The sequence below is a fragment of the Kogia breviceps genome, chromosome 1 (genome assembly GCF_026419965.1).
Source record: "Kogia breviceps isolate mKogBre1 chromosome 1, mKogBre1 haplotype 1, whole genome shotgun sequence".
Lineage (NCBI taxonomy): Eukaryota > Metazoa > Chordata > Mammalia > Artiodactyla > Physeteridae > Kogia > Kogia breviceps.
The window spans coordinates 28,473,088-28,485,210 of record NC_081310.1 but is presented as its reverse complement, the minus strand read 5'-3'; the positions used below and the strand labels follow the sequence as shown (position 1 = coordinate 28,485,210).

The following is a 12,123-nucleotide window of genomic DNA, read 5'->3' as shown; positions in this document are numbered from 1 at the left end:
TACTTAATGTATGAGCAAACTGATCACAAGGTTAAGTCTTCAGAAAATTAGATACCACAGTCTAACCCCTAATATATTTGCGTTATGTCTGCTGGTGGTTCCCTCTGATTTCATAAATTCTATTTACTACAGTGACACAAGCTTGACATACATAAATAAGGAATAAAGTTTTCATACGTAGCATGGGGAATTTGCACATCTTTTCAAAATCATCAACAAATAAAATTAACCATTTCTTTCTAGAGGCAAAAAGATTATCTATTTTACTATGTAAATTTTATGTTTGTGTGTATAGATGTATACAGACTAGACATAGATATAGATATAGGTATGTAATTTTACAGAAGGCCAAAAGCAAAATTAGAGTAGAAAGTTATTTACAGACCATTGGAAATTTAAGTTTAAAATGTTTAATATTTCATTCGAAGATGGTATTAAATATTTATTGCATTTTTCAAAAATATAACTACATACTACCCCTATCACAAATGTAGATAAACATGTGAGCTTGAAGATTTAAAGATAATTGGAGAAGGAAATAATTTTATTTTTACCTTACTTTAACATACTTTATTGGATGATATAATCCATTCAATAACTACTTTTAAGTGAATTTACTCATCATTCCCTTTGACTCACCCCAAATCTCTTTCCTCTTCATGTAATGGCAACGCCACCTTCCTAGACCCAGGCTAAAAAAAAATCTCAAAAATCTTTAGCAACTCTCTAACAATCTCTTTTTACTGCCAATCTACCCGGTCACTGAATCATTTTAATACCAGCTCTTTCTCTGAAATGTTTTGGCAATGAAGTTTTAGCCCACTGCTTTAGTTTGCTTATTTATCCATTCACTTATCCAACATTTTGGAGTTCTCATCATAAACCATGGGAACACTATGCTTGGCGCTAAGGATACGGCCATAAACAAAACAGACGTGACCCTGTCCTCAGGAAGCTTAGAGTCTAGTCACTAGTTCATGTCACCTCTTTTTGAACTATTACTGTAACTGTATATTTTCTGCTCTCTCTCTCTCCAATCCCTCTACTCTCCATTTACACTGTACCAAGACACTGCAATTACTTTCTCAATTATTGGCAGGATTACTTCTCAATCCTTCTCAAAATAGGGAGCTCTGAAAGTCTACCATAGAGCTACTGGCTCCAAAAGAACTCCTTCCTTCCTAGAATGACACTTCAAAACCATCCATAAACTGGCCCCATACAGTCTTATGTCTAAAAGCATTCTTTTATATACACCACGCTTCAATTTTACCCAGTTGCGTGCTACTCTAACATACCTTTAAATTTCATGCCTTTGGGTCATTTATCCACTGTCCTTTGTGAATTCAATGTGCTCCCTGACTTCTACTAGCAAAGTCCTATTCATCTTTCAAGTTCAGAGCCTTCTGTGAAGCTGTTTGAATCCACCTTTGACAGATATTTAATCACTCCCCACTCTATATTCCTATGGTACTGTTCTATTTTTATTCACTTCTCTTACAATTTGTTTTGGTAATAATGTCTTTCACTTTGCTTAAAATATAAATGCTAAGGACATTAAAGAAAAATTTAACCATAATTTTATTTCCTCAGTACCTGGTTTAAGTCTTTAAAACAATCTGACCAGCAACGTTGACAATAACTAGTATTATTTTAAAATAAGGAAAAATTGGAAATAAGGTAAATGACCAATAATATAGAATATAGGTTAAAAAACACAACAGATAAAAGTTAACAATGGAAAAGCATAGTGTACAAGATCAAAGGCTTTCAAGTCACACCACCTGGGTTCAAATCCCAGTTTCACTACCTATTACACTAATCTTGGGTGGATTACTTAACTTCAAGTAAGAAAATGTTTTTTTAAAAACTAGATGCAAGTAATCAATAAATAAAAAATATAATCATGGATGAAACAGAGCAGAAAATCCTTCTATTTTTGATATACTACCCAAGTTTTGAAAACTTAAGAATGAGTACTCTGAAATCCTAGAGTAGTAACCTGAGGATAAGGTACTTTTATTCTGTTAGTCAATAAACACAAACTTAACTATATAAAGAAACAAACGTGATGACCTGGTTGGCATGTTCTGTGGCCCATTCTTCATCCAAGTTATCCAACTTAGCTTTGGAACGTTTGGAGCTCTCATCTTGTTCCTCTTTGGGTGGCGTTCTAGTGGCAAGAATCACATAATCCTTTTGTGAAGAACACTTAAAAACAAATTAGAAAAGCTTATTAGGGTGAGAACTGACTGAGGAATGCAAAGCCCTTATGACATGCAAAAACTGAGCAATATTTAGAGCAGCTTAAATTGTTAATACCTGTATTATACCAGAATCTACAGAGAAAACAATTTTCATGGATAGCCTTACAACATTTTCCTCACATGTTATTTATCTTTTAATATATTTAATACCAGCTCCTTATTTGTTTGGGCAACCTGAATGTGAATCATGCAGTGGTCCTTAAAAATGGCTTACTGGAACAGATTAGACAGTTCAACAAATAAAAACCCAATAAAATAAAGCAACAAATGACCTTGTGCATCTTACTTTCATAAAAACAATGATAGTGGGGAACTTGTTCGTGTGTGTCCACAGAAAAACAAAGGTGAAGTGATATTAGATTTATGTTCCTCAGTTTTAATAGCAATTAAACGCTAACCAGAAGTGGGAAACCTAAAGATAAATTTAGGGAAAATGTAATAGCTCAGGCTCATTACAGTGAAAATTTCCTATAAAGAAAGAGTAAAAATACAAGTTAGCACAATGTTATCCTCACACATGACCCGAAATTCTAATCGTTAGTGTCATCCTGGAACAGAAAATAAAGGAAGAGAAATTATTCCAATAAAAGTTATTTCCAGAAAGTTACATTGAAATGCACAAAAGGAAAAGGTAGGTGCTGATTACGCAAGCTCTTTCTTTTCATAAAATCTACGATTTTGAAAAGAAAAAGAAACTGACCCTGGGAGGAGACAGGCAAGCCTGAAAGCTTGAGGGGAAGGAAAGAAAAGTGATGAATCCTGGAATAAGGAGAAAGAAGAAGCATGTAGAATACTGAAAGGAATGAAAAGGCAGCATAAAGAAAGATTGGAATTCTCCCTAAATTGTGGGAGACTTATACATAAGATGGTGGTTTTGCTGAGCTCTAGAAACAACAGCCTATCTGCTGTAAGGCAAGTTTGGAAGAGGGTATTTCTCCCTGACCTTTCACCTTTACTGATCACTTCTGTTCCTAGCAAAAAGAACCCCATACTAGATGTTAAGTAACCTGAATCTAAAAGAAGTTCAGATTGTTGCTAGGAGAGGTCTGGTTGTCTAATGAGGAGCCTCAGAGGGTGGTATTACCTGGGTGAACAGTGCAGGGTCTGCCCTCTGTCTTACAAGTTAAGAAATCGGACTTGTGAAAACTCTGAGAATGTACCTGTCTCTCAGGGCTACACTGACATTACCTAAGATCATTCAGAATGATGCTAAAACTAGAATACCATGAAGGGATGTGAACATGTAAGTCCTCTGCGTGGTGCATTCTTTGTAAGTGGGCAACATAGGGCATCAAATTATAAGAGAAAATAGCTTGGGAATGTGGATAGAATCAGAACAAGTTAATTATCCAATGTGAAGGTTCTAAGGCATCATGTTAAAATATCCAGAAAGAAATCTTCCCCCAATAGGCCCCCTATTAGGCCTCAAAATTAATCTTTGGACCAAAGTACACTCTCCCCTAAATAGTGTTTAGATGTATGTAGCCAGTTTGTTTGCCTGACTCTCCTTTTTTCATTTCTGTGTACTGCTGACAAGTCCTCCCTGCTGATTAACACATTCTCCCTTCAATTATAATAAATCAGTGGGTGCTTATGCTTTTTAAAGTAACTGTCCAAATATCTGTTCCATTTTGGTTTGATTTTTGAGCCTTAACTCTAAGAGGGAAATAAAATTTGTGTAATTTCCAAATTTCTCTCAGTCCCTTTCCCTCCATCTCCACTGAATCAATATTAAAAAAATTCAATAAATGGGTATAATAATATACAATAAAATATATGACCTATATTTGCTTCAAGTCTGAAATAAGACAAACTAGAAATAAAATTGTAAAAAGCTACCTTTGTAAAGAATTGGACAACCTGGAATTAAAGATTAAAGGGGTGCAAAGATCACTTTGGAAAGACAATAAAATGTGAATAATCTGGTCAGTAAAATTCTAATTTTGCAGTTTCTACCTTATACGTTACTTTTATTTTTTTTTTAACATCTTTATTGGAGTATAATTGTTTTACAATAGTGTGTTAGTTTTTCCTTTACAACAGAAAGGAAGTTATAAGTTACTTTTACATTGTCAAAAGGGAATGTGTTCTGACTTGGGCAAACCTGGTCTACATTATTCTTCTTCATCCCATCCCTCTATCCCCTAACTTGAATTTACTGTTAAATCGCATATTTTAACTTTAAATAAACAAATTTGCTTTATCAGTAAATGCATAGGAAAAGATACATACCTGTCCTATTAAAAGACCAGAGACAAAAGCTTTTCCTTGGAGACTGATGTTTGAAAGATACTGGCCGACAGTCTCTTCTACAATGTAGGTTCTTCCCATTATTAAGAACTAATTCAACCTCCTAAATTACAAGAAAAAAAATAGAGCATTTTTAGGCAAAAAATGTAATTTGCAATATTTTCCTCATGGGGGTAGTATAAAGAGAGAAGTTGTACTACCCTGATACTACCCCATACCTTACAGCGATTGCTTATTCAATAGGGTGTTCTTTCTTGCAAAGTTTGAATGTAGCTTCAGAATTCTCAACAGAGTGTTGCAGGAAATGACTACCAATCAACCAGAGTTGACATGAGTGATAAAACCTACTCCCATACCTCCGATAACGAAGAGAACACTAAACTACTAGTAGCCAACACACCAGATTTCTTATTTAGATCTATTACTCTTTAGTTGTATCATCTTTGGTAATTTAATGCTAAGCCTCACTGTGCTCATTTCTAAAACAGAAAAGATGATAATTTCTGAGTTGCTCAATGGGAGGTAAGGGGAATCAAATTCATGTATTCAGTAAACACACTATAAAGAACTACTATGTGCAAGAAATTGTGCCAAGCGGGATGGCACGAAGATGAATAATACTTGGCCTCTGCCCCTGAGTAACTCAGAGTACAACTGGAATGACGGAAGTAGACAAACAGCAATACAATAATAACAAACATTTGTAGAGCTTCCGTTTTGTGTAAGGCATTGTTCTAAGTACTTAACATATGGTAACATTTAATATTCAGAAAAAAACCCCATGAGGTAGGGGACATATATACACCCTTGTTGTATAGATTTAGAAACTGAAACAAAAAAAGGTAACTATAACTTTGCCCAAGCGACAAGCTGGTAAGTGGCAAAGGTAGGATTTCACTTCAGGCAGTCTGGCTCTAAAATCCATTTCTTAAATAGTATTCTTAAATACTGTGCTCATACTAAGGAGTCATACCCAATTTCTCAATTAAACTTTCACCAAGGGGGGCCTCCTGTTCTTCCCTCTCACCAGTTTTGGGCTGAAAATCAGCATATTCCTCTTACTGGCTTATGCTCCTTTGATCTGAGTTTCTGTAGCTTAAAATCAAAGATGCTGAATAAAAGAGGTAGGAAATAATAAATGATGATCTCAAGGAGTTCACATTCAGTGTGGGAGAAAGAAATGTAAAGACATGATTCCAAAAATCTATAAAATAGCCACAGAGAGACTGAAGAAACACAGTTGCAGCATTCTGAAGAGTGGTAATAGTCACGTAAGTCCTGCAAAAAAATTCCAATCTTATTCAGGACAACAAAGTCCAGGCAACTCTAGATGTGCTGGGGTGGCTTACCTGACATCAGTAAAATAAACTGCCAGTCACAACGATTTGCATTACTCTAAAGCCCAGAGAATCGCTTCCAGTTTGAAATGGCCTATTAGATGGCCTTTTTTCAAAGTTCCTATTTGGTTTTGTCTCAAAATGCATTAAATTTCTTCTTAGCTCTCAGGTTTGCACTTTTTTTTTTGGTGAAGTCTAGGACTGCCTGTCTAAATCATTAATGCCTCTATAAAGTTAAGGGCTTTCCACTCTTACCACCTTAAGATATGCATTTCTGTGTATTAAACTTTCTTCTACCTCATCATGCTATTCTACTCCTTTTCCTTCTGCCCTAAATAATTCTTAATTCTTACAAGAAATAGCAGTTAACAGTGACTCCAAGGTTATGATATGTAACTTTCTAATCTTACTTTTTCCGAAGTGTCATCTACTAGTCACGTTAATATGTAAGAAACTGAATGCAATAGAAAGACGAAAATCTTTGGGTTATGAAATCTGGTTGACTGTCGGATATTTTTTTTCTTTAGTGCTCCTTCAAAACTTTGAAATGTAGCTAACCATACTTTATAAAGGACACTAATAAAAATGTAGATCTTCTCTTATACAGTTCAATTTTTCCTGAAATGCTGTGTATCGGCAGAAGCTTTGCAAGTTGTCCAAACTCTGACTTGAGACCACTCAACTTCCCTGGACTCTGTTTTCCTAGTCTACAAAATAAAGAATTTGGATCATAGCAGATCGGAAAACCTAATTTTAGGATTCTCTAAGTCCAACAGAACATCTGCATTTTGCAAATGGTAGATCAATAATGATAATATTGTGGGCCTAGGACATAATACAGTAGTACCGCACATACCAGCAACCTTAATTAAAGTGCTTATATAAAATATTTTGGGGTGGGGGCTTCCCTGGTGGCGCAGTGGTTGAGAGTCCGCCTGCCGATGCGGGGGACGCAGGTTCGTGCCCAGGTCCGGGAGGATCCCGCATGCCGCAGAGCGGCTGGGCCCGTGAGCCGTGGCCGCTGGGCCTGCGCGTCCGGAGCCTGTGCTCCGCGGCGCGAGGCGCCACAGCAGTGAGAGGCCCGCGTACCGCAAAAAAAAAAAAAAAAAAAAAAATTGGGGGGGAAAGAAACAACCTTAAGCTCCTTACTGCTATTCTCAAAGGTCTGCTACTGTGGGAATTGTAGGGAGGATGGCATTAGGAATGCTTTATTTTCAATAAAGAATTTAACAAATTCTTTTAGAAGAGTAATCAAACATGAAATAATCTACGGATTCAGCTTAGAAGTCACAGAACTACAATTTGCAAACAAGTAGTTCTGTTACGGTGGCAGGGTGAAAAGTGGTTTTTAAGAACGAACGTGTTTAACAAGTTCTGTTCCAACAGTTTTTCAATTTTAACAATATAAACACAAGGCAACATTTTCTGTAACGTTACCTTAAAACATACAAATAAAAGCTACACTCAAACTCCTCTTGGTTTTTAAAAATCCTCTTCCTGGAAAATAAACCGAGCTCCTTAAATTCCTATTAAATCACTGTTACCAACTCCGCCACCAAAAAACAAAAAAATCTGAGTAAGATAAGTCTCATAACTGGACTTGAGTGTGTCGTACAGGAGTGACCGTCCATATGTTTCCTACACTCTATCCCTTTCTGTCCTCCTTGAAAAGGCAGTTCTCTGTGCCCAAGTGCACAAACATCACACACACACGGATTCCACGCTCAGGGTGACTCACCTGTACTCAGACTGTGCACGCGTGGCAGACCACCTGAGAAAGGTGTTTAGAGTGCAAGTATCAGCCTCCAGGGACCAGATTCCACTCCGGTCCCAAATCCACAGTCAATGAATTCATCAGAAAGCGACGAACGTCCCGCACCTCACTTCCTACTCCACATCCGGGATCTCTGGAGTCAGGTGGCTCAGATTGATGACGCACGCTGGCCCCCTCCTTTCACCGCAGCGCCTCAGCCAAAGCGACTGCGGTCGCCACCCCGCCCCCTTCCGGGCGCCATTAAGAGCGTGGCGGTAGTCCGGCGTCTGCCGTCCGACCCTGCTGGGACCGATGCCCTCTAGCGGCCCAGTGTCTAAAAGCCGCCAAAGAGGACGACCCATGACATCCCGGAGCTATGACGGTAAGGTCGCCTTCCTCTTTAGGGAGGAACGTAGGTTAACGGGTACTATGTGGCGCCACCTCGCGGATAAGTGGTCGCGCGGCAGGCAAGGAGAGCCGGGGGGCGGGGAGAAAGGAGGAAGCGGACTTGGTGCGGAATTGGGCTCTCGGAAGGTATTATGAAAAACTACGTTTCCCAGAAGCCTACGCGGCTAGAAGCGGGTGGAAAAGGGGGCTGGAAAGCGGGGTGCACGACAGGGGTCAAAGGCTGCCTCTGAACTCGGGTTCCCAGGGTGCACAGCTTCCGGTGGTTGCGCGCGCGCTGCGGACGCGGGCGCTGCGGCGAGTCTGGTGCAGCAGCTAACGCGGGACTCGATTTCCCAGGGTCTCGCCGCGGGAGTCTCCGTCGGGCGGGCGCGCGCGAGCCACCGAGCGAGGTGGCAGAGGCAGCAGCCCAGGCTTCTGGGTCCTCTTGGTCTTCGCTTTTCTTCTCCGTTTCTGTTCCGTCGGCTGCCGCCGCCGCGGTCCCCGGCCCGATCGACATGGCGGCGGTGTTGCAGCAAGTCCTGGAGCGCACGGAACTGAACAAGCTGCCTAAGTCGGTCCAGAACAAACTTGAGAAGTTCCTTGCTGACCAGCAGTCCGAGATCGATGGCCTGAAGGGGCGGCACGAGAAATTTAAGGTGGAGAGCGGTAAGTGCGACGCCCTTCCCGCCCTTGTTTCTGGGCGCGACCCCAGCGATGGCTGGTCTCCCCTTGCAAGCTCGCACCGTCCACGGCTTCACTGCTAGCATCGCTTCTCCGGCTCCGTGGGCACCATAGGCCTTCTCGTAACTGCTTCCCTCACAGTTTGATACGAAGGAGCCTGTTTGTTTTTAAAATGTGAATCCACATTGAGTTTCTGTTTTCTTTGTAATTAGGGTGGTCTCATTTAGGGACGCCTAACGTTGTTCGGCAAACAGAAATTGTGAAGATTTGGGTCTGTTTACACCGGACTAGGGGTCTGCGACTCCAACTCTTCTAAATCTAGAGTACCCTGTCTGTATGTTGCACGTTAAATGATAGTAATTTCTGCTCTGTTTTCTAGTCATCTGCCTTCAAAGGCCTATGTCTTTAATGATAAGTTCCTGCACTTGTTTTGAGTCTGTCTCGCTCTGGTCCGTTTTGTGTTCACAAAAACGAGTAGGTGCATAAGACAGCGCTGGAAACACAGTGCACGTGCAGTAAATGTTTAATATATCCGACTTCTTTCAAAAAGTTGGAGTTTGATAGAAAATATATTAAGACCTTATAAATACCTGTAGTAGACCCTCAAATAAGAAAGTTCCTCACAATGATGACTTGAATATCATTGAAGAAAGGTTAAGAGTATAGTAATTACCATTAGTAAAATACAAACCGTCTGTTGTGTGTCCTGGTTTACCAGGTTGTGTGTCTTGGTTTACCATGTTTTTTGTTTTTGGCGGGGGTGGGGGGCGGTGCGGGATTGGTAACTGGTTTTTGCTAAGTGGATTGAAAATTCTGAAGAAGTTTTCATTTTAAAAAAATAAATAAAATTACCAAGCAGAATTGATGTTGAAAATTAATTCTCTGAATCCCAACACTGAATATAGTGCACTGCATTCTATGTGTTAATTTACACAATAAATATTGAGCGTCTTTTATGTGCTTCTAATGTGCTGAACAGTACACTATCAGTCGCTTCCCTTGGAAAGTTAACATGTTTATTTTTACATAAATTTAGTAATTTTATATGTTCAGGCATTATTTTGGCTATTTTAAGACAAACCTTTTTAAAGCAAAGCAGTTTTTAACCTAAATAATTTTTTCTCCATTTAATAAATATATTTTTTTGGTCTGCTTTATGCTAAGAAGTTTACTGATGTGTGGGGAAAATACTGTGATAAATGAGACATGTTGCCTACCTTGAAGAATCTCATAATCTTGTGGAATAGGCAGAAAAATAATTTGTTAAAACCATCTCAGGCCATATTTTCTTTTGTCATTTTACATATGTCAGTTGGAAATGTTGGATTGAAGTCCTTTTCTGTACTCGATCTATTTATCTTTACTCAAATTCTGTCTTATTTGGAGTGTGGGTTCCAATACTATGTCTTAAATTTTAAAATCAAGGTTATCAAAAATAAGTAGCAGTCTCGACAGTGTGTACATGTATGTTTGATTTTTTTTTTTTTTTCCTCTGATCATCTGTAGAACAACAGTACTTTGAGATAGAGAAGAGGCTGTCCCACAGTCAGGAGAGACTTGTGAATGAAACCCGAGAGTGCCAAAGCTTGCGGCTTGAGCTGGAGAAGCTCGGTAAGTATTTAATTATATCTTTCTAATATTGGAGTATTGAGGTCTTCAGATACTCCTTTGTATGCTTTGGAAACATTTATTTACTGTATATGAAAATACTGATTGTCCTTGTTTTCATTTCTGCTAATATGTTTTTTTTCTTTAGTGTGATTTTTTTTCATTCAGTGGTAAAGACTTTGAAAGAGTACAGGGCTTAATAGTCAGGAGGCATGGGTTCTAATTCTGACTGCTATTAAAAATTCTTATGTCATATGTAAATCATAACAGTGTTTGATTATTGTTTATTAAATGGCTAGAACCACTTGTCTATCTACTTAAACAGCTGTACAGGTCAAATGAGGTATATATGAAAGAACTTTGAAAAGGCTAAAGCATTATCCAACTGAAAAAGTAAAGAGAGTGACTTAATTATTTTTATGTTGTTGAAAAATTAAAGCCTTTTAGTTCCATTATTATATTCATGTTTTAACTCTTGTTATGATATTTATAACTACTTATGAACCTTAGGATGTAATTTCCTCTTTAAGGCCTAATTCCATTGAAAGATGAACAGCTATTTCTCTTCTTAATTAATTTTCTTACATCATTAAGTCCTAGAAAGTACACAAGATCTTAAAGGTTCTGACATTTCTTGGGAGGATGATGTGTTTTTATGTGCCTTGTTTACAGAGAAAAAAGCGAATGTCAGGAAGATCTTTATAGAGTAGGGACATAATATTTGTTATTAGGTATAGCTGGATTTTAATTTCATTGGGAATGCAAGAAGCTAATAATCAAGAGAATGGTTGAAACATTAGTCTTCTTTCTTAACCAAGTCCATGCCCATCGTCTGTATGTTTGAGTTGAAACCCTTTTCAACTAATTTTGGCACATTCCATTTTTAAAACATGTGATGTATACATATGATGGTATGTATACATGTGTAATGAGGGTATGAATACGTGAGGAGCTACATGTGATTTATCGCCTGTACATAGTTTTGTCTTGGCGTAAAAAAAAAAAGGTTTGTAGGGCAATAGTGCTAAAAAATTTCAAGAAAATGACTGTGATCGCAGCTTCTTTTATGAGATCTGGAAAAGGGAGAGGGAGGAGAAGATGGGGATAAACCTAGATAGACATGCCTTCCTGGGGTGTACAGTTTATATTTTTTTAGTTTGGAAGCAGTAAATAACATTTAAATGGCATAGAAAATTTGGACAAATTTAGCAGTTTTTTTGTTTTTCTTTTAATAAACAAATTGTTTAACTTGGAAGTAATAATAATGTATTTGTTCATTAAATTACCAGCACATAATATAGATGTGTTTCAGTGGAAGAAAGTTTCAGAAAGTATACTCTTCCTAATTATTGGAATATGTTTAGAAGAGGAACTTTAGGGGAGATAGCCCATTATGAGTGGAGATTGTGGGACTGAAAATTCAATATCAGCATAGCTCTTTTTAGCGTGATAAACCAGCTGAATTACAGTTATCCATTATTGTGATTTACTCTGTATACATTTCATGTAGTTTATTTTTTTTTTTTTACATTTCATGTAGTTTAAATGTTATTATTTATCCTCTTGATTTTGTCTTTTTTCACTTAATTTTTAAATTTGCAAATACAGTTAATTCACTTTTTTATGATTGACTTAGAAGATGTCATTGAAAAATAAGGAAATTGGTAATTGCAAATACGTTTTCCAAAAATGTTGGCTAAAATGATCACAAATATGATTTTGAAGACAGAATAGCATATTTAAAAATTTTGTACTGGAAATACAGTAAATTTGGGTTGTACTCATGAATTTGGAATGCAGTGTTGTGCAGCTCAACCTTTCAGAAACTCAGTTTCTTAAT

The 12,123-nt window shown here is 37.8% G+C and overlaps 2 protein-coding genes across 6 annotated transcripts in view; one reads left to right on the top strand and one right to left on the bottom strand.

The window, feature by feature from the left end:
* ODR4 (odr-4 GPCR localization factor homolog) overlaps positions 1 to 7,740 on the bottom strand; it is a 38,449-nt gene extending 30,709 nt beyond the window's left edge. For 3 of the 5 annotated variants that reach the window (XM_067029646.1, XM_067029651.1, XM_067029655.1), the window contains exons 1-3: positions 7,593 to 7,740; positions 4,500 to 4,620; positions 2,077 to 2,211 (exon numbers count right to left, since the gene is read on the bottom strand). In XM_067029646.1, the coding sequence (XP_066885747.1) occupies positions 2,077 to 2,211; positions 4,500 to 4,598 (234 nt within the window). In that variant the 5' untranslated portion in view covers positions 4,599 to 4,620; positions 7,593 to 7,740. The remainder of the gene's footprint in view (positions 1 to 2,076; positions 2,212 to 4,499; positions 4,621 to 7,592) is intronic. The other 2 variants (XM_067029662.1, XM_067029671.1) reach the window with 2 other exon arrangements.
* A 29-nt stretch (positions 7,741 to 7,769) lies between these two features.
* TPR (translocated promoter region, nuclear basket protein) overlaps positions 7,770 to 12,123 on the top strand; it is a 66,644-nt gene continuing 62,290 nt past the window's right edge. Inside the window, exons 1-3 of the mRNA XM_059076449.2 lie at positions 7,770 to 7,989; positions 8,352 to 8,660; positions 10,182 to 10,286. Of these exons, the coding sequence (XP_058932432.2) occupies positions 7,920 to 7,989; positions 8,352 to 8,660; positions 10,182 to 10,286 (484 nt within the window). The 5' untranslated portion in view covers positions 7,770 to 7,919. The remainder of the gene's footprint in view (positions 7,990 to 8,351; positions 8,661 to 10,181; positions 10,287 to 12,123) is intronic.